Source organism: Rhinopithecus roxellana, chromosome 19 (assembly GCF_007565055.1).
Source record: "Rhinopithecus roxellana isolate Shanxi Qingling chromosome 19, ASM756505v1, whole genome shotgun sequence".
Classification (NCBI taxonomy): Eukaryota; Metazoa; Chordata; class Mammalia; order Primates; family Cercopithecidae; genus Rhinopithecus; species Rhinopithecus roxellana.
Window position 1 is genome coordinate 70,100,379 of NC_044567.1, and position 25,484 is coordinate 70,125,862.

A 25,484-nucleotide genomic window follows, 5' to 3' on the forward strand; every position below is an offset into this window, starting at 1 on the left:
GCCCCTCCCCGGAGGCGCCTGTGGAATGTCCAGGGCTCTGGTCCGCTCCTCGGGATGGGGGGTGCCTAATCCTAGAGCCGCATTCCAGGATAAGGGGGGTGGGGAGAGGCTGGGCCGGGGGAGGGGCAGGAAAGAGGGCTATAAGGGCAGCGGCCCAGGCGGGCGGAATCCAGGCGGGCCATGGCGGATGTCCCCGGGGCACAGCAAGCGGTTCCCGGTGGCGGCCCAGAGCCCCGGGACCCCCTGGACTGTTGGGCCTGCGCTGTGCTTGTAACAGCCCAGAATCTGCTGGTGGCTGCCTTCAATCTTCTCCTGCTGGCGCTGGTGCTGGGGACCATCTTGCTACCCGCTGTCACCATGCTGGGCTTTGGCTTCCTCTGCCACTCTCAGGTGAGCGTGCGCCTCGGGGTGTGCGTGTGAGTGTGGGTGTTGGTGTGTGGTGATGCTGGCGGTGGGGTCTATGGGCCACAACTTCAACCCGCCTGGGCTGTTTCCACCCCGTGCACAGTATGGCCCGGTGGGCTTGGGCCTGACGCCTCTTCTCCCACAGTTCCTGCGCTCCCAGGCACCCCCTTGCACCGCGCACCTGCGGGACCCCGGTTTCACGGCCCTTCTGGTCACCGGATTCCTGCTCCTCGTGCCGCTGCTCGTGCTTGCTCTGGCCAGCTACCGCCGCCTCTGCCTGCGCCTCCGCCTAGCCGATTGCCTCGTGCCCTACAGCCGAGCCCTTTATCGGCGTCGGCGCGCCCCGCAGCCGCGGCAAACCCGGGCCTCACCAGGGTCCCAGGCCGTTCCTACATCAGGAAAGGTCTGGGTATAATGACCCTCGAGTCAAGAACAACCCTGACGGCTGACCTTCTTCTTACTTGGCCCAAAGACTTGAAGCCCGGCATCTTCCGGCCTGCCCTGCCCCCACCCCTGCCTGAGCGGAGTCCTAGCATCCCCTTGGGAGCAGCGGCGTCAGTGGACCCAGTGCTGAGGAAAGCCCCCACATCCCGGAAAACCCACTTTCCTTTCACTACCCACATCTCAATCCTGAACATCGGGGCTGGAACCTGCACACCTCCCCCCTCAGCCCCGTGGTGAATGGGACAACAATCTCGTGCCCTCCTTTTATGGTGCAGCTCCTCCAGTATTTCCGGGGCTGGGGCGCGGGGCTGGAGGGGAAGGAGTGTCCATGCATCAATAAAGATTTAACGAACTGAACGTGCTCTGCAAACACAGGAGTGGCACAAGTACTATCACCCCTGCCCTGTGCCGAGGAACAGGAAACATGTGCCAGGGCCACAAATGAGCAGAGAGGAGCATCCTTCAGCCCCCTGGCCTTATCGCTTTTGTCCGTTCTTCCTGGCCAGAACTCAGAGATCTGTCCCTGACCCCAGGCACCTCCCTATCAATAGAGTGGAGGGGGCCCAGCCTCGGCCGCCTGCCCCTGCTCCCCTTGGGGACCTGAGCCCGTTCTCTGACCCCAGCTTAAAGGAACTCGGTGTTGCCAGGCCGGGGTGGGAAACAATGGGTCTTCCGGAGCAGGATGACACCCCCTCCCGCCACAATTCTGGAGCAGCAGCGTGGGAGGGAAGATGCAGGGGCCCACCCTGGGGCCTGTTGGTGCATCATTCAGCCCTGTCCCCCATCTCTACCCCTGAACTTGAGAGAACCTTTGGCACCCCTGGACATCCCGGTTGGTAGAGGAGGGTTGAGGGTGCTCCCGACTTCAGATGAGTCCTTTCCTCTAGGGGTGGGGTGTGCTATCCCTGTACTGGCATCCCAGCTACACACAGACACAGGTCCATTCGGTCGTAAGTTTAATGAAGTCTGAAAGGTATGCGCCACCGTGGTCAGAGATATGGAGGCCCGGTCAGACTCTCCCTCTGCACCTCAATGGAAACGATGTGGTGTCCGGGTACCATGGCCAGGCCCAGCACACGGGGCTCCCCGGCAGAGAAGGAATCTGGAAAGAAGGATCAGAGGATCAGGGAAGCAGGCCGGCATCAGTCCCGCCCCTCTGAGCCACGAAAACGAGCCCCAGAAAACAAGGGCTGCAGCCAGGCCCTGAAGGGGAAATGCCTTGCGTAAGGTTCCGCCACATTCCCAGGCGGGTGTGCATTCTCCCAGGCACTGACCCGACGGCTTGAGGAACTCCTGCGCCGAGCCCAGGATGACATTGCAGTCACGGTCAGTGCAGAGGAAGCAGCCGACCAGTGTCCGTCCATCTGTCATGCGAATGCGCATAGTTTTGTTGAGCAGCGCCTCTAGCTGCTGCCGGGCGCGCGCAGCCGCCGAGTCATCGCGCTCTCCGTCCGAATCCTGCGCGGGGTGGAACAAGCGCTCAGATCGCGCAGTCCCGGCTGCCCGCCCGCGGAACCACAGCTCCCGGCAGCCCGCGGGGCGCTCACACAACGCCCAGAGGCTGCCGGGACCTGCAGTTCCCCACCCCCTCCATCTTGCTGCTTGACTTGCCCCTCAATCCCAGAACCAGAGCCCGTGCTAACCCCGGCGCTGGAGCTGCTCTGACGCCGACTGCAACAGCCATTCTCTTCTCGTAGCAGCATGGTGGGTCCAGCTCCGGCCATTTGCCCGGAGGCCTCCTCTGGGCCTTTCAACTTCCTAAGCACCTTTCAGGTTGGGTGGTCCGAGATCTCGCGAGCGCTCCCGACCTCTTTCCTTTCGCGAGATCACCTCTCCTTCCCCTCCTAGTCTCCTCGGCAACGGCAGAGATCTCGCGAGCTTCTCCTACTTCTAGCGCTGTGGCTCACTGAAGCGTACCACGCCGGATGTCTTACGATATCGCGAGACCTTTACCTCTACTTTCTTACACATCCTTTAGAAACTCTGGAATTTAGCGAGAATACACTCTCATACTGCCTCCTCCCTTGTTTTTCTGTCTCAGAGAGATAGTCTGTCCTAAATATCCCATGTAGCCCAGGCCACTAAATTAAAACGGAGCGTATTCGTTTTCTGCCCACCCCCAACTCCTGAAAGCGGCGCAACTCAATTACTCCATCCTTATATGCCCCGTGTGGGACTCATACTACGTTTCCCGTGAACACGTGCGGCCCAAGCCCCACCCCCTGATGGTTATCTCAGTGGACGGTGGCCGGGAAAGGACAATGGTTTCCATGTCAGCGGATAAACGCTCTCCCCTCGGCTCCCGGACGCGACGGAGGTCGTAGTAGTAGTGAGTGCGTGCTGAGGAGCAAAGGAGTAACCAAGAGAGCCAGTGACCGACAGAGCAAGAGCCATGCCGCGCCGGGGCCTGGTGGCTGGGCCAGATTTGGAGTATTTTCAGCGTCGCTATTTCACGCCGGCAGAGGTGGCCCAACATAACAGGCCCGAAGACCTCTGGGTATCTTACCTGGGACGCGTGTACGACCTAACGTCATTGGCACAGGAATACATGGGTAAGGGTCACACGTTGGGCCGGGGCCGGAGTGTCTGTGTGTGTGCGTGTGTGTGTGTGCGTGTGTGTGTGTGCGCGCGCGCGCCTGCCTGGTTCTTGAAGGGCTAGCTAGCATTGACCGTGGCTGCTCTTTTCAAGGGAACCTGCTGCTGAAACCTATCGTGGAAGTTGCAGGCCAGGACATCAGCCACTGGTTTGATCCAAAGACCAAAGACGTGAGTTATGCTGAAATCTGGGGTTGTGGGTAGAGGCAGTGGAGAGCGGGGATGGGAAGGAAAAGCGGAGGCTAGCCAGAGCATAATGACTGCTCTGATCCCCTCGCCCCAAATCCTCCCTTAAAGATCCGCAAGCACATAGATCCGCTGACCGGCTGCCTGAGGTACTGCACCCCGCGGGGTCGCTTTGTGCACGTTCCGCCTCAGCTGCCCTGTTCGGACTGGGCCAACGATTTTGGGAAGCCCTGGTGGCAGGGGTCGTATTATGAGGTGGGGCGGCTGTCTGCCAAGACCCGGAGCATCCGCATCATTAACACACTCACGTCGCAGGAGCACACACTGGAGGTGAGAACTGGTGACAAGGAGCAGGTTAGAGGGAATGGGGAATCCCAGCAAATCTCCAGGCCGATCTTCAGGGCAACATTTTTTCCATAACCGGTGGGAGTGTATTTTCTACCCTTTACATTGAGGCAACTGAGGAAAGCACAGCACCTAGGCCCCCAGGGTTGGTAATCCTAGGAGTGTCTGGGTCACAGGGGGACAAGAGACTCCTTTATAAGCCCGGGAACAGCAGTTTATGCATCTTAGTGATGGTGGTCCTTCGAAACTCTTACACGCCGTTTTGTCAGCAAATGAACTTTCTTTTTAATTTACTCTATTGCACGGATATAGTGAGGGGACAGTTGACCCTTTATGGCCATCTGGTAGTTAGAAGTGGCTGCCATTAAGAGCTGTAAGTCTTTTGGGCCTGTTCATTGCATGCTGGAGTTTCAGCTTTTTTTCTGGGGCCATAGATTACCTGAAGCTGCTATCTGCCAAGGGAGGCACTTTGATCCCAGTGTGTGTATGTGTATACTCCATCCAGAATTCTGGGCGTGGGGTGCTTCTGTGTTCTCCAGGTGGGGGTTCTGGAGTCCATATGGGAAATCCTACACCGCTATCTCCCCTATAATGCACACGCTGCCAGCTACACGTGGAAATATGAAGGGAAGAACCTGAACATGGATTTTACCCTGGAAGAGAATGGGATCCGGGATGAGGAGGAAGAATTTGACTATCTCAATATGGACGGTACACTTCACACACCAGCAATACTTCTGTACTTCAATGATGATCTCACAGAGTTGTAGGAAAGGAGACGTACACTCATGTACACTCAAGACGTGTTTTGAGTTTGGCTTTTTCTGTGCCTTGAGGAAAAGTGGTGGGGCCGAGGGGTGCCTGGGCCTAGATCTCCATTCCTCTCTAGGAGCTAGCCTGTGCCCTTCTGAAGTGTAAAGGTCCTATTCCCTGCTTTCATTACAATTTGCTCTGAGAAAATTAGTGAATTAATCTTTAGGAATGATACAAGAAGATCAAGTATCTTGGTTTAGGGAGATGTAGAAGAGGATAGTCAGAGTTCAGGCAGAACTGTTTGATAGTTAAGAGAGAGTAGTTCTACAGGGGTGAGGGATGGAAGGACTTTTTTGGCAATGATGGAAATGAGATGTCTGCAGGAAGATGGGATTTACAAAGACAGGAATAGGAAATGTTTATCATTGACCATACAAAGCTGGCTTATCTTACTTGTAGAATAGTATTTGGCAGCTGAAACCCAAGGGAAAGAAAGGAAGTGAGTCATTATAGGCAATTCAGGCTAGATATTATGCTGGGTACTTCATATACCCTCTCCCCCGCTCCCCCCACGAAGAGAAGGGGTCTTGCTCTGTCACCCAGTCTGGAGTGCAGTGGCAAAATCATGGCTCACTGCAGCCTGGAGCTCTTGGGCACAAGTGATCCTCCCACCTCTGCCTTGAGTAGTTGGGACTTTAGGTGCACGCCACAATGCCTAATTTTTAAATTTTTTGTAGACACAGGGTCTCACTGTGTTGGCCAGGCTGGTTTCAAACTCCTGGCCTCAAGTGATTCTCTTGCCTCAGCCTCCCAAATAGCCTCTTCAAGACAACTACCCTATAAGGTGGATTACTATTACTATTTTACAGATAAGTCCTTTGAAACTTTGAAAAGTTTAATAGCTCAAAGGCACACTAGGTAGTACCACTAGAGCCAGAATGCAAATTCAAGTCTACCCAACTCCAAAGTCCATGTTCTCTCAATATAAAGGGACCATCTCAATGTCTAATCTCATGTTAACATTTGTAACCACTGTTCTCAGAGCAAGTATTTGGGATGTGGCTTTTTCCTAGGCTCCTTGCACAGTGGGAAACTGTGGTCCTATTGTACAGTTAGCAGTTATCGTCTCTGGAAGGGAGTTTGCAGAGTTCTCCTGTGGCGAAGAGGAGGCAAGCAAGGCTAAGTGTCAGCTAAGCAATAGCTATTGGGGCTACTTCCTTGTTAATCCCATACCCCAAATTTCTTTCCTGACCTTTTTGGGGCAAAGAGGTGGGTATTTACTAACTTGAGGGAAAACGAGAGTGGGGAAAAGGCCAGCAAATTAGTGACACTTTGGTGAGGGAGAAAAAGGAGGCAGTTTGCCACATGGAGAAGATGAGGAAGACAGGGTTGCAAGATGGTGACTCCAAAAGAGAGAACTTGACAGGGGTAATGTAAAGAGAGATGTTAAGTAAGTCAGAAAACTCTCCTGGTGACCAAGAGAGAACCACTATCGGGGGCAGTGGCTAGATTTGGTCTCCTTTAACTTAAGGAGGGGAGATTTGAGAATGACAGACAGGTGAACTTCCTGGCAGCAGCAAGCAAAACACAAATCAGGAAGAGTTTAGCGTGTCTTCTGGCAGGGGGCATCAGGGCCCAGCACAGGAGAAGGTGACCCCTGTGAGATACCGTTGGGCTGTATAGGTGTTCTGAGGGGCTATGGGAGGCATGAACAGGAAACACTGCTATTGGCTTCAGCAGTATCTGAATTTACTGTGAGGTGGAGGATTTAAATCTAATCCCATGGAATGCAGAGTCCGTGAATTATCTAAATCAGTCATTTTGATCTTTAATCAACTCTGCAATTACGTGTACCTTGTTTGCTCAATTAAACCCTGAACTATTTGAGAATGAAGGCTATGCAAGCCTCAGGGGCCTGTCCTGTGCCTACGGCATGTCTTCATTCTGCCAAAATCTGTCCCTCTTCCAGAGACTCCAACTTCAATGCCTCTTGCCAGAAAGACATCCCTTTCCTCACACATCCAGTCACTCATCAAGTGTAATCTGTCTCCTAAATATCTCTGGAACCTATCTTCTTTTCTCCAAGTTACCATCACCTCTTGTCTAAACTGCTATGGAAACTTCCTAACCTGTTCTCCCATTTCCACTTCTGCCTTCCATGCTGCAATAAGAGTCAGCAATGAAAAACAAACCTAAACATCGAACTTTCCTTAGTTTCTTCAGTGGCTTCCACCTGCTTTTGGAATAAAGTCCTAAATTCAAAGACCTTGTATAAATCAGGCTCATCTCGCAACACCCCTCTTTGTTCTCTACGGCCCAGACACTGGCTTTCAGTTCATTACATGTCTTGCCGCGGAGCCCTCACACACTGTCCTCTCTGCCTGCAACACGCTTCCTTTCTCTTTCTGCCTAGCTGATCCTAAATGTTCCTTCCTTAGTTCTTTTCTGATTTCTTGGTGGGTCAAGACTTCTGATAAATCGGTTAGCACCATGCATTTTTCAGAGTTTTTATTACAATTGTAAAATTATGGTTGTAATAGGCTGGCTGTACTGCTAGATTGTAAGCTCATGAGGGCAGAGATCTTGTTCACATCTTGCTCCCTGCTATATTCTCATTGCTGAGCACACAGTTGCTGCTCAATAAATTTTCAATGAACGCAAATGTTAAGTGAACTCATCTGTCTATAACTAGTGGGGGGGGGATGTTGTGTCCTAGTAGGCAAGGAAGGACGGAGGAATAGGATGTCTGGTTCCTGTGCTACAGTCTCTATCCACAGGATTCCCTTTCCCTGCTTCCCCTATACCCCAAAACCAAAAGTTATTCCACAGAGTGTCGCTGGCCAGGTGCAGTGGCTCACGCCTGTAATCCCAGAACTTTGGGAGGCCGAGGTGTGAGGATCACTTGAGGTCAGGAGTTCAAGACCAGCCTGGCCAACCTGGCAAAAGCCTGTTTCTACTAAAAATCTAAAAACTTAGCCGGGTGTGGTGGCGTGCACCTGTAATCCCAGCTACTTGCGAGGCTGAGGCAGGAGAATTGCTTGAACCCAGGAGACGGAGGTTGCGGTGAGCTGAGATAGCGCCATTGCACTCCAGCTTGGGCAACAAGAATGAAACTCCATCTCAGAAAAAAAAAAAAAAAAAAAAAAAAAAAGAGGGTCTCACTAGATTTTTTGGGGCCAATCCATCTGTCATTTCCCCATATGGCCACCAGGTGGCTGTAATTACTTACAGAGTCAGGGAGACAAGCCTGGAGGGAAAACCCTTCCAAAGTTAGGATGGAAAGGTGGCCCTTGGACATTTATAAGGGGGAGGGAAGGACAAGAAAACAAGGAAAAACCACACGGCCACCGTTCCATTAGCATTAGGTTAGGTTTATGCCCGCTTTTTTTTTTTTTTTTTTTCCCCTCACAAGCACATGGCAGGAAAGGAGTGCAGTTAGGAATTCATGGGATAGAACAAAAAGGGGGTCCTGATTACAGGTATGGGAGTGTATAGGGCAAGGTATGGAGCTGACAAAGGGATAAAGACATCACAATTTTAAAAAATAATGTAATGCATTCATTTATTAATACTTAAAAAAAATCTTTCCAGTAGGCACTGCTTTGTTCTCTAAATAGCCAAGTGGATATTTGCATGAGGATTATGTAAATAATGCTTTAGCCTAAAACCTAGAGAGCAAACAGAACATGAATGCAGGGTCCAAGTCCTCTTGTGATAGTCTCTTTTGCGCTGGAGGGTGGTGGGTGGAGGGTGGAGTGCTGAAGGGAAGGCTGCTGTCCCCAGTTAATCACAGAGCTTCAAAGGACTCAACTGGCAAGATTTCCCACAGGTGAGGTCCCTACATGCACATATTACTGGGGGTCATAAAGAGGCATATGTTCCTTGGAGGAAGCTTGCCTACTCACTGGGATAAAACATGCACACATGAAAAGGTAAATGAACATAGTACATAATAAAGGACTAAGTTACGGTATGAAAAAGTTTCTACCCTTATGGCAAGTCACAGGTGGATTACTAACCTGGCTATCCTGAAACTGTTTCTAAATACTCTGTGTGTGTGTGTCTGTGGATGTGTATTATTTTTGGAAAACGGTGCTATAATTTCCATCAGGTTCTCCAAATAGCCCAACCCCCTACTCCTACTCCTGAAATAGCATGCACACACACACATACACAACAGTAATTGAAAAAGCCTCAAAAGTCAAATATCAAAAGTGACAATACAGTGTGGTCCCAATATTCTGGCACCTGTCTCAATGGTCTGCCTCAACCTGTGGCAGAACCGTGGCAACCCATGGCAGAAATTCCTAAAGCTTTAACCTTTGGGGCTAAATTTATGATGAGTCTCAGGTGTTTTACTACTGTACCAAATGTTAATCTGGCTGTACCTTGGAGCTGAGTAAAGGGATCTATCATTTGGTCTTTATACGATAACATCCAATCATACATCAGGATAAGGTTAATGCATCTAACCCCACAGCTAAGTTTAGGGAGACCACATGGCTGGGCTGCTGTTGGGAGAACAGCCACTTGATCATGGGCCAGTAGAGCACACGGTTTAGCTGGAAGAAAGCACACAGAATTTGAAACCTGACTGATCTTTATCCTGGAAGCCAAAGATTAAGGATTCAAAATACAAATAGATATGCACCCCAACTACTAGGTATTCTAGGCACACAGAAAGCACTAAAAAGAAAAAACCAAAAAGCTGGTGAATGAATAAGTGAAGCGAATCCATCAAAGTGGGGATGGGGGTAAAAGCTTAAGTGCAGTGGTGTGATCACAGCTCACTGTAACCTCAAACTCCTGAGCTCAGGCAATGCTCCTGCCTCCGAGTAGCACCACTATACCTGGCTAATTTTTTTTTTTTTTTTTTTTTTTTGAGACGGAGTCTCGCTCTGTCGCCCAGGCTGGAGTGCAGTGGCCGGATCTCAGCTCACTGCAAGTTCCGCCTCCCGGGTTTACGCCATTCTCCTGCCTCAGCCTCCAGAGTAGCTGGGACTACAGGCGCCCGCCACCTCGCCCGGCTAGTTTTTTGTATCTTTTAGTAGAGACGGGGTTTCACCGTGTTAGCCAGGATGGTCTCGATCTCCTGACCTTGTGATCCGCCCGTCTCGGCCTCCCAAAGTGCTGGGATTACAGGCTTGAGCCACCGCGCCCGGCCTACTAATTTTTTGTTTTTTGTAGAGACAGGGTCTTCCTATGTTGCCCACGCTGGTCTCAAACTCCTGGCCTCAAGCAGTCCTCCTGCCTAGGCCTCCCAAAGTGTTGGGATTATAAGCACCAGCCACCGTGCCTGGCCAATATTTTAAATAATTGTGTACCTAGACTGGGTGTGGCAGCTCACACCTGTAATCCCAGCACTTTGGGAGGCAGAAGGATCACTTGAGGCCAGGAGTTCAAGATAAGCCTGGCCAACACAGTGACCCTGTCTTTACTAAAAATACAAAAATTAACCAGGTGTGGTGGCAAGTGCCTATAATCCCAGCTACTCAGGAGGCTGACGCAGAACTGCTTCAACCCAGGAGGCAGAGGCCGCAGTGAGCCAAGATCACACCACTGCACTCCAGCCTGGGCAACAAAGTGAGACTCCATCTGAAAAAAAAAAATTGTGTGCATGAAGCAAAGTTTGTGTTAACTACTCGTGTGTAGAATGTTCTACTTGTGGTGTAGTGTAGGCATCTAAAAGTTTCAGATTTAGGAGGATTTTGGGTGTTTGATTAGGGATGCTCAACCTGTACATACACATGCCTATATATAAACATATTATGAATAGAGTGAAAGTACTATAAAGACACAGAATCACATGAGAGTGACAGCTGAATGATCAGAGGCATGTCTGAGGAGATGCTCACATGACTCATCTGTATTACCTGTAGAACTGCATTTACCAACATTAATCCTCCCAACAAACTTAAGGCATAGGTACTATTTTCATTTATACTGAAAAACAACACTGAAGCAGAGAGAAGTAAAGTAACTTGCCAAAAGTCATACAACTATTAAGTACCAAGGTAGTCATAGCCCATCCAACTAACATACCGCCTCCCTGCATGTCAAACATAGTATGCTATTCTAGTTACCTACCACTGCTGTATTTTGCCAGTGAATCTGCAATATGGGTAGGGCTCAGCAGGGATGGCTCACTTCTACTCCAAAAGGTGTGAACTGGGGTGGACTGTTGGGAGCTGAGGATCTACTTTCAAGATGGCTCACTCACATAGCTCTCAGTGCTGACTATCAGTTTTTCTCCACATGAGCCTCTACATGGGGCAGTCTGGGCTTCCTCACAGCATCCCAAGAGAACCAAGAGGAAGCTGAATCATATGACCTAGCCTCAATTCCAAGGGGAGGGAACTACTCCCACCTCTCAGCGGGAAGAGTCTCAGAATTACACTGTAAGAAGAACACGTGGGATGTGAGACATGAATGTGGCCATATTTAGAAAATACAATCCACCAGAGATGCACTGGAGGTAAAAGGGGGTACCCAGCCCAGTCTAGGGAGGAGTGGAGGGGTGGTCTTTGAAGGGTTGTGTGTAGGGGAGATAGGGCATTGATACTTGAGCTGAGCCTTTCTTAAAAGCCTAGGTTGGAATCTTGGCCCTATCATGTATTCAATTCATTAAAATGATACTGAGCATCTGTCAGGCAGTCCTGGAAACTGTGGATACAAAAATTAATGACACAGTTTCTGCCCTCTAGGAGCTTAGAGTTTAGTGGGAGATTCACGGGAAGTTTGTGAGTTTCTTAACTTGTCATCCTGCTTCCTTATTTACACAGTAGCCACAGAGAACTTTTTCTTTTTTTTTTGAGATGGAGTCTTGCTCTGTCACCCAGGCTGGAGTGCAGTGATGCGATCTTGGCTCACTGCAAGCTCTGCCTCCCGGGTTGACGCCATTCTCCTGCCTCAGCCTCCCGAGTAGCTGGGACGACAGGTACCCGCCACCACGCCCAGCTAATTTATTTATTTATTTATTTTTTAGTAGAGATGGGGTTTCACCATGTTAGCCAGGATGGTCTTAATCTCCTGACCTTGTGATCCGCCCACCTCGGCTTCCCAAAGTGCTAGGATTACAGGCGCGAGCCACCGCACCCGGCCGCCATGGGGAACTTTTAAAATTCCCATGTTAAAAGTCTTCAAAGGCAACCTACTTCTCTTTAAGATGAACTTAGAAACCCTTACCATGGTCCAGAAAGTAAGATTTGGCTCTTCCAGGCTCTTCTTTGTCTCCCACATTGGCCTTTCAGTTTCTGAAATGCCCCCCAAGCTTTGCGTCAGAGCCTTCCTACATGCTGTTCCTCTGCGTGGAACACTCCACCCACCACTCTTCAGTTGGCCACCTGACTCCTTAAAGTTGCTTAAATGACACTTTCTCTGATACCTCCAATTATGTCAAGTCCTTTAACACGCCTTCCCCAGGGTGCTCTGAAATGTCATAATTATAATTAAAATATTTAGGGTAATTCACTGTTTAATGTCCATTTTCTTTCCTTCTTAGACTGTAAGCACCATGGGGGCAAGGGCCACATCTCTTATTTGTGAAATACCCAGCACCTAGCCCAGTGCCCAGCCCAGAGCAGTCACTCAATAAATACAGAATGAACAAATATTTGGTGAATGCTACAAAAGAGCTAAGTATGAAACACACATCAGGAGCACCTAACCCAGTCCGGGGGGACCAAGCCTTCTGGGGAAGTATCATCTCAAGCTAAGATTTGAAGGACAAGGAGGAGTCAGTCAAGTGGGGAGGAAGAGGACAAGGGATAGGTGGAAGAGAGAATGCTTCCTGCACAGGATAAGAAATGCAAACGTAGATTGGAAAGTGTGGAGAACTCGGAGGCAGAAGGAACTGCTGCATGGTAAAGCTAAGAGGAAAATGGGAGGCAGGGGGAGGGAAGCCAATGAGAGATGCTGAGCCAGGCCAAATCATAGAAGGCTTTGTAAACCAGGGTAAGTTTTTTTAAAAATTGAGACATAATTCACATATCATAATATTCACTTTTTTATAGTGTACAATTCCAAGTTAAGTGTTTCATGTTTTGTTTTGTTTTGTTTTGTTTTTGAGACAGTGTCTTGCTCTTGTTGCCCAGGCTGGAGTGTAATGGCATGATCTTGGCTCACTGCAACCTTCGCCTCCCAGGTTCAAGCAATTCTCCTGCCTCAGCCTCCTGAGTAGCTGGGATTACAGGTGTGCGCCACTACACCCGGCTAATTTTTGTATTTTTAGTAGAGACGGGGTTTCACCATGTTGGCCAGGCTGGCCTTGAACTCCTGACCTCATGATCCGCCCGTCTGAGCCTCCCACAGTGCTGGGATTACAGGTGTGAGCCACTGCGCCTGGCCCAGAGTTAAGGGTTTTATAGAGAGAATCACATGATCAGATTTGCATTTTCAAAAGGTGACTTGACTACAATGTCAAGAGAGAAGGAAATGAGGGAGAGAAAGTGGAGACAGAGAGACTGGCGCTAATGCAGTAGTCCAGGTGAGATCCAAAGGCAGCCACAACTAGGTTAGTGGCAGTGGAGATCAGAGATGAACTGAAGAGAGAATAGGAGGACTTGATCATTTGGGTAGGGGTCTAAGGCAAAGGGAGGAGTCAAGGATGACACCTGTGTCTGGCCTGGATAACTGGGAGGATGGTGAAAGGAACTGCTGGAAGAAGACTTTGGGAAGGAAAGTGATGAATTTTTAGTTAGCTGTATGAGGTAACTCTGGGGCATGCAGTCACATGTCCAGATCTTATTCGATATATAGGACTGGATCCTGAAAGACAGCTCTGGGCTAGAGTTATAGGTGTGGGAATTATTGACAGATAGCAGCTGTAGCTAGTCAAGGATCAGATCCCCTTAAGGGTGAAGTGTAATCTACGTAGAGGTTTGGGGAGGAGGAAAGGACACTGGAAAGGAAGAGCTAGAGGGATGAAAGAGGCCACGCGGGAAATGTTGCCACAGAAGCCAAAGAGAGAGCATAGAAGAGAGGGGAGCGGTCAACAGCATAAAGTGCTGCACGGAGGTCACGTAAGATGAAGACCTGAGCGACCATGGATTCTGCAAATAGGTCACGGTGGCTTTGTTAGAGAAGCCAGGCTGCAGTTGGACAAGGTATGCATGGGATATTCTTAGAAGAAATCCAAATGCAGAAAGGAGGAGTGTTCTGGCTTTATAACCATGCACAGAATATTTAAACACCTTCCTTTGGATTCCGTTTCTTCAACCATAAAATACAGATAATAGAAAGTAAGGTGACAGTAGGGCAACAGGCAAGATCCAGGACATGGCCACCCTAAAAAGATGCTACCTTATAGTGTTGTTGAGAAGATTAAGTAAGGAATGGGAACCTGCCCAGCACCATAAAGAGTCATTGGAAAAGACACTCAGAAAGCCGTAGTTTTCTTTCCCATCCCTTGTGCTAGCCATTCTTTATTTAGTAATGAATCCTCCCCTCAGGATTTTAAGATTTGGCATTTTTCAGCATCCAGGTAACATCTGACATGATTAGAAAATTACAGACTGTATCTGCGACTAACATTCAGTTTCCGACCTAACAATAGTGTTTATTCCTCCATTAGGAGAAGTTTTTGAGTCAAGTAAAATATGGTTTGTTTCATATCATGCCAGAATTGAGCTTCTTTACACAGTGATGAAAGCAAGGGAACGGGGCCAATTACTGGGAGAAGAGTAGCTAAAGTCAGTCCTTTGCTCCTAAAGGAGTTTAAGGTGCTTAAGCTCATAACTCAGGTTGTGAATCTTCTCACCTTGCAATCATCTTAAGTGAATCTCTGAAGAGAGAAGTGGCTAACAGTAAACTTGATGGTTTAGAGTAACAGCTACCAATTATCGAGTACCTTATTACAGCCAGTGCTTTATGTAAGTTAGCTCACGTAACCCTCACCACAACAACCCTTTGAGATAGGCATTAATAGTGCTGTTTTACAGATGAAGGAGCTGAGACTTGAGGGATAAACAGCTTGCCCAGGGTCATAGTTATTAAGTGGCAGAGCTTGGATTCCAGGTGTTACCTTTCTGACACCAAAGTTCAAACTCTTCCTCTAATGAAGTGAGTGGATAACTTTATTATTGACTCTGGGATACATTTTAGGAGTTCTACAGTTTTGGAATATAAAATAATTTGATTTTAATGTACTAATTATATGTCATTCAGTCTGAAATAAAAATGATTCTCAGTCAAGTACAGTGGCTGATGCCTATAATCCCAGCACTTTGGGAGGCTGATGGGTGGATCACTTCATGTCAGGAGTTTGCGACCAGCCTGGCCAACATGGTGAAACCCCATCTCTACTAAAAATACAAAAATTAGCTCCTGTAATCCCAGCTACTTGGAAGGCTAAGGCAGGAGAATGGCTTGAACCCAGGAGGCAGAGGTTGCAGTGAGCCGAGATCACACCACTGCACTCCAGCCTGGGCGACAGAGCAAGACTCCGTCTCAAAAAAAAAAAAGATTTCCTTTACAGACTGGAGTGCTAGATGGCGAAAGGGCCCAAGAGCAAGTGAAGGGGTAAGAGGAAGCCAGTGTGGGTTAGCATTTCCCATGACAAATTTATAACCTAAAAGATAATCAGCTGGGAAAAGTGTGCAATTCTGCTGGAACAACTGGGGCTTGAAAATAGATGAAAAGCAAGATACTTCTAGCTGGCCAGCCAACAGAAAACTATTAAGAAATTGTTAAAAAGCAATGTCAAATGGGAAAAAGTTTGGTTTTTGCCATTTTGTATAGGACTATTCAGTTTCCATCACAGTGGTCAATCGAAAAAGATCTATAGCTGGGCATGGTGGCCCCTGTGCTTGTAGCCCCAGCTACTCCAGAAGCTGACGTGCAAGGCTCGCTTGAGCCTGGGAGGCAGTTGCTGCAGTGAGCTGAGATCATGCCACTGCACTCCAGCCTGGGTGACAGAGCAAGACTCTGTCTCAAAAATAAAATAAAATAAAATAAATTTTAAAAAGCAGATCTAAAAAACTTGCAGAAGGCAAAGACAACAATTACAACAATTTTGGGCTTACATCTTCCTCCTTCTCATTAAGATGATATCCCCTTATTCAGTGAGAGCAAGGAAAAGGATTTAGCTAAAAGGCAGCAACAGAAGGAAGAGCAGACCAGATAAAATCTTTTAATCAATTAAAAAACAAACACAAAATCTTTTAATTGAAAAGATATATTGCAGTATTTGGGTTATTAGGTACTGGAGGTACAGAGAACTATTCCATAGCTCAGAAGTTGAGTTACTTCTATTTTAAAATTTGTTTATTTTGGCCAGGCACGGTGGCTCATGCCTGTAATGCTAGCACTCTGGGTGGCCAAGGTGGGCAGATCACCTGAGGTCAGGAGTTCAAGACCAGCCTAGCCAACATGGTGAAACCCCGTCTCTACTAAAAAAAATACACAAAAATTAGCCTGGTGCAGTGGTGCATGCCTGTTAATCCCAGCTACTTGGGAGGCTGAGACAGGAGAATTGCTTGAACCTGGGAGGTGGAGGTTTTGGGGAGCCAAGATCATGTCACTACATTCCAGCTTGGGGGCGACAGAGCAAGACTCCATCTCAAAAAAAAAAAAAAAAAAAAAAAATTGTAGAAACGGTGTCTCACTATGTTGCTCAGGCTGATCTTGAACTCCTGGGCTCAAGTGATCCACCCACCCCAGCTTCCCAAAGTGTGGAGATTACAGGTGTGAACCACCCTACCCAGCCAGAAATTATTTCTAAAAAGATGCCACACCAACATACTGCGCTAAGCACATCTAGAAACAAATTCATTATGCCCTCTTAAAGCCAGCTTCTTTCTCAAGTGCTATTAACAATGTCCAATTCTTGAGCCATCACACCATCCAGTTTTCTTTTTTCAGGTCTACTATGGTCCACAAGTTTAGGTATAAATGCCCACCTCTCAACAGCTCTGACCTTGAGCAAGATATTTCACCTCCCTTTGTCTGTTTTCTCATCTGTAAAATGGGTATTAGGATAGTTTCTACTTTATAAGGTTATTGAAAGGAGTGAGTTAGTACATATTAAGTACATCTTAGATAGTTCCTGGACACAGAGTAAAACTCAATAAAAGTCAGCAATCATCATCCTATTGTTCATCTTTTGTACATATACTTTACTACTTTTGTTTTTTTCTATTGGTCTTTTTCTTATTGTTGATTTCTGTGACATCTTTATTTCATCAAGAATACAAACAGTAGCTCGCTATCTTCCTTTCTATTCCCTTACTCCTGCTATTTTACAATATTGGAGTAATCCTGGAGCCAGTACCCCACCCTGGCAGCTTCTTGATCACAGAAGAAACAGGAAGTAAATCTCTGGTGGGCCAGTTCTAAAACGTTTTTTTTTCTTTTCTTCTTCTTTTTTTTTTCTTTGAGGTGGAGTCACTCTGTCACGCAGGCTGGAGTGCAGTGGCGCAATCTTGGCTCAATGAGACCTCCGCTTCCCGAGTTCAAGAGATTCTCCTGCCTCAGCTTTCTGAGTAGCTGGGATTACAGGCATGCGCCATGATGCCCGGCTATTTTTTGTATTTTTAGTAGTGATGGGGTTTCATCATGTTGGCCAGGCTGGTCTTGAACTCCTGACTTCAAGTGATCCACCCATCTCAGCTTCCCAGTGTTGGGATGACAGGCGTGAGCCACCAAGCCTGTCCTTACAATGTTCTTGTCACTCTGGAAACCCAGTCTGTAGTTCTTCTTTGGCCCTTCCAAAGCCCTAGTTTCCTGGATAAAGTATCTTTCTGAGCTAGAGTAGTTTCTGTTATGTCTGAGCTCTATTAGAGCACACAGTATTTACTGAATAAAATGATCTGTCATAAATGGCACAAATATTTTCCTAGCTAGTCTTTTAACTTTATGATGTTTTCTTACATAGTAAAATTTAGCTTCATTGAGTTAAATGTATCCACGTTTTCCTTTATGGTTGATGCTTGTTGTATGCTGAAGCCTTTTTCATCCCCAAGATCAGGAAAATATTCTTCCACACTTTTTCTATCTCATTCTAGTTCTCTAAAAAATTTTTTGGTCTTGCTGAATTGAGCAGAATTACATTTTTGTTTTGTTTTGTTTTTTTGAGATGGAGTCTTGCTCTGTTGCCCAGGCTGGAGTGCAGTGGCACAATCTCGGCTCACTGCAACCTCCGCGTTCAAGTGATTCTCCTGCCTCAGCCTCCTGAGTAGCTTGGATTGCAGGTGCCCGCCACCATGCCTGGCTAATTTTTGTATTTTTAATAGAGACGGGGTTTCACCATGTTGGTTAGGCTGGTCTTGAACTCCTGACCTTGTGATCAGCCCACCTCGGCCTCCCAAAGTGCTGGGATTACAGGCCTGAGCCACTGTGCCTGGCCAATTTTTGTTTTTAATGTCACTATTTAATCCATCTGAAAACTAGTTTAGTAAATGGTAAGGATCCACCTTTTATATTTTCACAAATAGTTTTCCATTTATCGATTATGCATCATTATTTATCAATAATCCTTTGCCCCACTGATTTAAAGTATCACCTTCGCCATATATTAAACACTTGAAGCAGTCAACAGATATTTATTTACAGGGTGCCTAATGTGCACCTGGTGCTAGACTGATACGACAGTGGAGAAGGGTGACAGGGCCCCTCCTCTCTGAAGCTTAATGAGAAAGATAAAGGATAATATGGTAGCACATAGGAGGGGCGCCTAGTATAAGCTTGGAGAGTCAGGGGAGTTTACTGCATGCCTGCTTACTGTGTGTCAGACACAGTACTAAAGACCTTAAAAGTATAATTCCATTGACTTGGTAATATTAGGGCTTCACAAAAAGACTTATATATTGCCATTTTAGTTGAAGAAGCAAACTCTGAGAAGTGGAAGCAGCATATGAACCCAGACCTGTCTCCCAAGCCCACGTTCTTAAGTACCATGGCTGACCACTAATCCATACAGCACTGCCTCTTTGAAGGGGGACTGACGAGGAGGAGCCAGAGAGGCAAAGGAAAAACCAGGAATGCAAAACTACAGAAGTCAAGCAAATTATTTTTCAAAAAGCGGGTGGTCAAGTGAAGAACTAAGAACATCCTCTGATTTTTAGCAACCAGGAGGTTGTTGGTAATTTGGTGAAAGCAGCTGTAGTAGGGGCAGAGGGCTGGAAAACGAGTAGGCAAGTAGACACTGAGGGCAGTTAATTCTTTCAAGAGGCTTGGCTGTGAATGGACACAGTGCGGTAAGGTGGCAGCTAAAGGGGTCCAGAGTATTTCTTTCAAAGATAAGGAGATTTGAGCACATTTTAATGTGGTTGGGAAAGAGCAAGTGGGAAATAAAGGACTGAGTTAGAGGATCGCTGGTAACCACTGTCCCTGAGAAGGTGGCAGGGGTGAGACCAAGAGCCCAGGTATAGGGATTAGCTTCAGACAGGACACGAGGAAAGGATAAAAGGACAAATATGGATCTAGTTAAACATGTAGTCGAGTGTTGGAATTTCTTTTTTTTTTTTTTTTTGAGACAGAGTCTTGCTCTGTCGCCCAGGGCTGGAGTGTAGTGGCCGGATCTCAGCTCACTGCAAGCTCCGCCTCCCGGGTTCAGGCCATTCTCCTGCCTCAGCCTCCCGAGTAGCTGGGACTACAGGCGCCCGCCACCTCACCCGGCTAGTTTTTTTGTATTTTTTTTTTTAGTAGAGACGGGGTTTCACCGTGTTAGCCAGGATGGTCTCGATCTCCTGACCTCGTGATCCGCCCGTCTCGGCCTCCCAAAGTGCTGGGATTACAGGCTTGAGCCACCGCGCCCAGCGAGTGTTGGAATTTCAAGGGAGTTCTCATATGATAATCCAGCTCCTGGAAGTAGATAAGATTTTCTATCTATTATGATATTAAAATGAACATTATGTATCCTGTTCTTTAAAATGAACTAGTATAAGGAGAAGGTTTTGAGGAAGTCACTGTGGAGAACTAAGCTGACTAGGAAAAAGGATGAGCAGAAACACTGGTCTGAAGGGTCATGGTGTTTTCTTCAGCAGCCCTTTGCATCCTGGGTGTAAACAAGCAACCAGAGTGATACAAGGCCAGGGGTTTGCAGGAAGGAAAATAAGAAGAGGGCAGGACAGTGGCAGGAGCGTGGTTAAAATGATAGACCATGGAATTTAAGCTGGGTAGGAAAAGAGGTGAAGATGGTATAGCTGATGAGGAGAAAATGAGGAGCTAAGGGACTATAGTGTCTCATGGTGGGTCCAGGAATAGAGTAGAAGTAAATGAGGGGGCTGGAAGGATAGAAAGTTGTGGCCCAAGTTGGGGGTTTGAATTTAATATTTCAAAAGGAAGTCCAGAGATGGGGTCAGAACTGGGATGGCCAGACAGGTCTCTGGAAATAAGGGGATCAAGGGACCAAAAAGTCTGGGTGATGAATAGATCATTCATGTCGATCCTAAGGTCACCGAAGATGATGGCAGGACTAAGTCAGGTGTCAGTCTTCAATGAAGGAAATGTCAGGAGGTAAGTAGAAAATAGTGAGGAAGAGAAGGTAAGGAGCACACAGCAAGACTGCTGCAGCCTTAAAGAAATAGGGGCTTCTTACACAAGATGAGGGAATCTAGAGGCAACAGTAGAGATACAGAATTAGCCAGGCGCAGTGGCTCACGTCTGTAATCCCAACACTTTGGGAGGCCAAGGTGGGTGGATCACTTGAGGTCAGAAGTTCGAGACCAGCCTGGCCAACATGGTGAAACCCCATCTCTACTAAAAATACAAAAATTAGCTGGCTGTGGTGGCAGGCACCTGTAATCCTAGCTACCTAGCAGGCTGAGGCAGGAGAATCACTTGAACTGGGAGGTGGAGGTTGGTGAACCAAGATTGTGCTACTGCATTCCAGCCTGAGCAATAAGAGCAAAACTCCGTTTCAAAAAACAAAAACAAAAATTAAAATTAAAAAAGGGTGGGTGTGGTGGCTCACACCTGTAATCCCAACACTTCGGAAGGCCACTGATGGGAGGATCGCCTGGGGCCAAGAGTTTAAGACCAGTCTGAACAACACAGCGAGATTCCATCTCTATAAAAAAATTTAAAACTATCCAGTTGTGGTAGTGTGTGCCTGTAGTCCAGCTACTGGTGAGGCTGAGGCAGGAGGAAAGCTTGAGCCTAGGAGGTGGAGGCTGCAGTGAGCTATGATCACACCACTGCACTCCAGCCTGGGTGACAGAGCAAGACCCTGTCACTAAAATGAAATAAAACAAAAAACCCTCTGTAAGCAATATTTTAATGGTTTCTCACAATCTTTCATTGATATCTAACTTCCTCACTAAAACTGGCTTTAAAGGTGACCAAATGACAAGTACAATACTTTTCTTGGTTTGTACTGTTTTTTTAGAGACAAGGTCTCACTGTGTTGCCCAGGCTGCAGTGCAGTGGTATAATCATAGCCCACTGCAGGCTCCAGCTCCTGGGCTAAGCTCTCCTCCTGCCTCAGTTTCCTGAGTAGGTAGGACTACAGGCACGAGCCACCATGCCTGGCTAATTTTTAAACTTTTTTTGTAGAGATAGTCTTGCTATGTTGCTCAGGCTGGTCTTAAACTCCTGGCCTCAAGTGATCCTCCTCTCTTGGCCTCCCAGAGGGCACTGGGATTACAGGTGTGAGTCACTGTATTGGCTGGTTTGTATTAAAAAAAATTCAGATAGAATTAATATACCTTATTCACCATTTTAAAGTGAATTCAGGGGTTTTTAGTATATTCACAAAGCTGTGCAAACTGTCACCATTATCCAGAATTCCAGACATTTCCATCACCCCAAAAAGAAACCCATATCCATTAGCAGTCCCTCCCATTCTTCCCGCCCCTGAAACCTGCGCAACCACTGATCTACTAGTTGCCTATTCTGGACATTTCATATAAATGGCATCAAATAATATGTGGCCTTTTATGTCTAACTTCTCTTACTTAGCATAATGTTTTCAAAGTTCATCCATCTTGTAGCATGTATCAGTACTCCATTCCTTTTTATGGCTGAATAATATTCCACTGCATGGATACACTGTATTTATCCGTTCGTCAGTTGCTGGATATTTTTGTTTACACTTTTTGGCTATTATGAATAATGGTTCTATGAAGATTCATGTACAACTTTATGTGTGGACATATGATTCAATTATCTTGGGTGTACACTTAGTATTGAAACTGCTAGGTCGTATGGTAGCTCTGTATTTAACTTTTTGAGGAACTGTCAGTTTGTACTCTTCTTGATCCCCATGAAGCATCTAGTATCAATGATCGCACCTTCCTTCTGAAGCTGTCTTCTTACTCTACCATATCAACACTACCTGGTATACTTACCACTTGAACAACTTGTTTTTCTTTGGCTTCTCCTCTCCCCACTTCATCCTTCGAAGTTCCCCCAAGGTTCTGACCTCTACTCTTCACTTGATATACAAAAATTCTTATCCTTTAAAGAGGTACCAACTCCTACTATAACCTATCATGAACTTAACACTCCAGCCATATAAGGTCTACATACTACCTACTAAATTCTTTCTTATCACACCTAAACTGCCTTTTTTCTTCCTCTGTGCTACACAAATCTCAGTTATTTGTGAGCTAACCTCAAATGCAACTACATATGAAAGTTATTTACTTGTTTCCCTGCTCCCAACCAAGAAAGAGCTTTCTTCTCTGAATGCTGATTTTACAGCCCATAACCATCATCACAATCATATACTGCTACTAAGGTTTTCATGTCTGTTTTATGCCTTATCTCAAAAAATGTCCCTCCTCCCTTCACCTAGTCAATCTCTTGGTCACTAAAAAATTTTCTTTTTTTTTTTGAGACGGAGTCTCGCTCTGTCACCCAGGCTGGAGTGCTGTGGCCGGATCTCAGCTCACTGCAAGCTCCGCCTCCCGGGTTCACGCCATTCTCCTGCCTCAGCCTCCCGGGTAGCTGGGACTACAGGTGCCGCCACCTCGCCCGGCTAGTTTTTTGTAGTTTTTTTTAGTAGAGATGGGGTTTCACCGTGTTAGCCAGGATGATCTCGATCTCCTGACCTCGTGATCAGCCCGTCTCGGCCTCCCAAAGTGCTGGGATTACAGGCTTGAGCCACCGCGCCCGGCCTGTTTTAATTTCTTTAAACATAAACTAAATGATATCATAACATATATATTGTTTTACAATTTGCTTGTTTCCATTCAACAATATATTAACCATGTCTCTACATACAGAATTAATTCATTTTTCTTTTTCTTTTCTTTTTAATGGCCTGTGACACAGCCCCAGGAAATCCTGACAACATGTGCCCCAGTAACTCCTTTTTCTTAATTGCTATGTAGTTTGTTTAGCTATTCCTCACTATTGGAGATTTAGGGTGTTTCCAGTTTTTTGCTGTTACAAACAATGTTGTAATGAACAGCTCTGTAATGTCACCCTATGCACAAGTATGGTGACTGTTTCTCTTTAATAAATGGTAAGAAGTGGAACTCTGTGTCAGAAAACACTAAGTTTATAAGTATAATAGACACTATTAAATTGGCCTTGCTAGTTCTGCGGTATAGTTGTTATAGTTAATAACAGTAATATATGTGACCATCAGTTTCACATATTAGTGTCCTTTAAAACTCTAGGACATCTCATTGACTTAGAACTCATGTAGTATATAGTAGAAGAACACTAGATTGGAAACTGAAAGATAAAAGTTCAAGCCCTGGTTCTGTCTCTAACTACTAACTTGATCTTAGGTAATCCTTTCAATATCTAGGCCCCAGTTTCTATACCTGTAAAATTAGATTAAAGTGATATTTTCTAAAATATGTACCTATATTAGTAGCATGCAAGATGCTTTTACTTTTATTTTTATTTTAATAATTATTGCATTTTAAATTAGGAAGAAAAACATAATGACAGTATCAAATGAAAGATTTATGGATATTATTTCTAGCAATAGAAAATTTACCTTTTTTTTTTGAGAGGGAGTCTCACTCTTTCGCCCAGGCTGCAGTACAGTGGCGCGATCTGGGCTCACTGCAAGCTCCGCCTCCCAGGTGCACGCCATTCTCCTGCCTCACCCTCCTGAGTAGCTGGGATTACAGGTACCCGCCACCACACCCGGCTAATTTTTTTTGTACTTTTTAGTTGAGATGGGTTTCACCGTGTTAGCCAGGATAGTCTCGATCTCCTGACCTCGTGATCCGCCCGCTTTGGCTTCCCAAAGTGCTGGGATTACAGGCGTGAGCCACTGCGCCCGGCCAAAATTTAACTTTTAAAGAACATTCATTTAAGTTAAAGAAAGGTGAGTGATTTAAAGAAAAATAGTATGCATATAATAGTATAGCTGATATATTAATATGGCAAATCATGATTGCGATATATGAAGGACTGAAGTTTCCTCCTTGATGAAATCAAGAACAGGTTAGATTAAAGCAGTAGATCCTAGACTTCTAGATTTTAATGATCAATAAAATGTAAAAAAAAAAAAAAGAAGTTAGTAATCAACATGGGGTTGCTGACTTTTCATTGTGCTGAGTAAGGACATTAAGAACAACAAAGCTCATAATCCCAGCACTGCGGGAGGCCGAGGCAGGTATATCACTTGAGATCAGGAGCTCAAGACCAGCCTGGCCAACATGGTAAAACCCTGCCTCTGCTAAAATTCCAAAAAATTAGCCGGGAGTGGTGGCAGGTGCCTTTAATCCCAGCTATTTGGGAGGCTGAGGCAGGAGAATGGCTGGAACCCAGGAGTCGCAGGTTGCAGTGAGCCGAGATTGTGCCATTGCACTCCAGTCTGGGCAACAAGGGCGAAACTACGTCTCATAAAAAGATATTTAAAATTATTTAAAGTGTTTTGTAATGATAAAAGAAGTACATGTTGAAAATTTTCAGATTGTACAGTCAGTATAGAGTCATTTCCTTATTCTTTTTCTCCCCCCTCCCGACTAAAATCTACTCACATTCTGCCATACAGATCTATCTCAGCTTTAGAAAGGAAGTTTTTAACATTATAAATATGAATATGTATATATATTTAATAATATGTAACATTATAACTTGTAACATAAATATAAGCATATATACATATATTTATTCTATATAAATATACTATATACTATATTTATTCTATATAAAAATATATATCAGAAATATATCCTCTCAGAATAAAGGACAGACTTCTCCAGGAAAGGACATGTGGCAACCTTTCTTAGCCATTTGAGAACCACTGATTTACAAGACCTTCCATCTCTAAAATACTATGATTAGGTCTAGACTATCCTGAGTATTTACATGCCTTTCCTTATTATCACTAACCTATATATTTCAAAAGACAATTAGGAATCTCTTTAACATCTCCTTGGGTAGAAAATCATAGATTGCAAGTGTTTTTTTCAGTCTTTTCATCTTCTTGTTGTATGAGTGCCTGTCTGTGCTCTATTACGGATTACCACTGGCTCCCTACATCAGAGTTTTAACCTGGGGTCCAAGACTTCAGGGTATTTGTAACACCATGAAAATATATGTGACATTTTTTGTGTGTGTGTGTGTGTGTGTTTTTCTTCCCTGGGGAAAGTTTCTAACTCTCTCCGATCCTAAAAGGTTAGAAACTAGTGCTTTAGATATGTTTCTTGCTTTTACGTTAAATAAATAATCCTATTCTTGGCTTGAGAGTCCCTTAAAAATTTTTGTTCATTTGCATTTCACAGCTGAATATTTGAGTTCTTTGTTCTCACCTTAATAGTCTTCTCATTAAAACCAAAAAATATTCTCCTCTAGCAATTAATCATAAGGAATTTAAATTTTTTATTTAATTTTTATTTTTTGACGTA

General features: G+C 45.9%; 3 protein-coding genes across 5 annotated transcripts in view; 2 read left to right on the top strand and 1 right to left on the bottom strand.

The window, feature by feature from the left end:
* The first annotated feature begins 17 nt into the window (after window positions 1-17).
* TMEM88 (transmembrane protein 88) lies at window positions 18-1,219 on the top strand. Of its 2 annotated transcripts, XM_030923543.1 has the most exons (3): window positions 151-390; window position 780; window positions 878-1,219. In XM_030923543.1, the coding sequence occupies exons 1-3, from the start codon at window positions 181-183 to the stop codon at window positions 1,084-1,086; spliced, it is 420 nt and encodes a 139-aa protein (XP_030779403.1). In that variant the 5' UTR covers window positions 151-180; the 3' UTR covers window positions 1,087-1,219. The 2 variants fall into 2 exon arrangements, with proteins under 2 accessions (XP_010360698.1, XP_030779403.1); XM_010362396.2 differs by having other exon boundaries at window positions 18-390; window positions 551-1,206.
* Window positions 1,220-1,792: 573 nt separating this feature from the next.
* NAA38 (N(alpha)-acetyltransferase 38, NatC auxiliary subunit) overlaps window positions 1,793-25,484 on the bottom strand; it is a 29,539-nt gene continuing 5,847 nt past the window's right edge. Inside the window, exons 1-3 of one of the 2 annotated variants that reach the window (XM_010362399.2) lie at window positions 2,493-2,997; window positions 2,124-2,307; window positions 1,793-1,951 (exon numbers count right to left, since the gene is read on the bottom strand). In XM_010362399.2, the coding sequence (XP_010360701.2) occupies window positions 1,839-1,951; window positions 2,124-2,307; window positions 2,493-2,573 (378 nt within the window). In that variant the 5' untranslated portion in view covers window positions 2,574-2,997 and the 3' untranslated portion in view covers window positions 1,793-1,838. Of the gene's footprint in view, window positions 1,952-2,123; window positions 2,308-2,492; window positions 2,998-25,484 lie in introns of those variants that run through there. The other variant, XR_004055053.1, reaches the window with a different exon arrangement.
* On the top strand, window positions 3,103-7,385 carry LOC104661668 (cytochrome b5 domain-containing protein 1). The gene is made up of 4 exons (XM_010362397.2): window positions 3,103-3,401; window positions 3,539-3,615; window positions 3,742-3,960; window positions 4,515-7,385. Exons 1-4 carry the CDS (start codon window positions 3,242-3,244, stop codon window positions 4,743-4,745), a joined length of 687 nt encoding a protein of 228 aa, XP_010360699.2. The 5' UTR covers window positions 3,103-3,241; the 3' UTR covers window positions 4,746-7,385.

Bases quoted from the DNA above. Each gene is read 5' to 3' on its own strand.
- TMEM88 (XM_010362396.2), top strand. From the start codon at position 181: ATGGCGGATGTCCCCGGGGCACAGCAAGCGGTTCCCGGTGGCGGCCCA. The intron at 391-550 runs GTGAGCGTGCGC...CTTCTCCCACAG, and splicing joins GCTTCCTCTGCCACTCTCAG to TTCCTGCGCTCCCAGGCACC.
- LOC104661668 (XM_010362397.2), top strand. From the start codon at position 3,242: ATGCCGCGCCGGGGCCTGGTGGCTGGGCCAGATTTGGAGTATTTTCAG. The intron at 3,616-3,741 runs GTGAGTTATGCT...CCTCCCTTAAAG, and splicing joins TTGATCCAAAGACCAAAGAC to ATCCGCAAGCACATAGATCC. The intron at 3,961-4,514 runs GTGAGAACTGGT...TGTGTTCTCCAG, and splicing joins CGCAGGAGCACACACTGGAG to GTGGGGGTTCTGGAGTCCAT.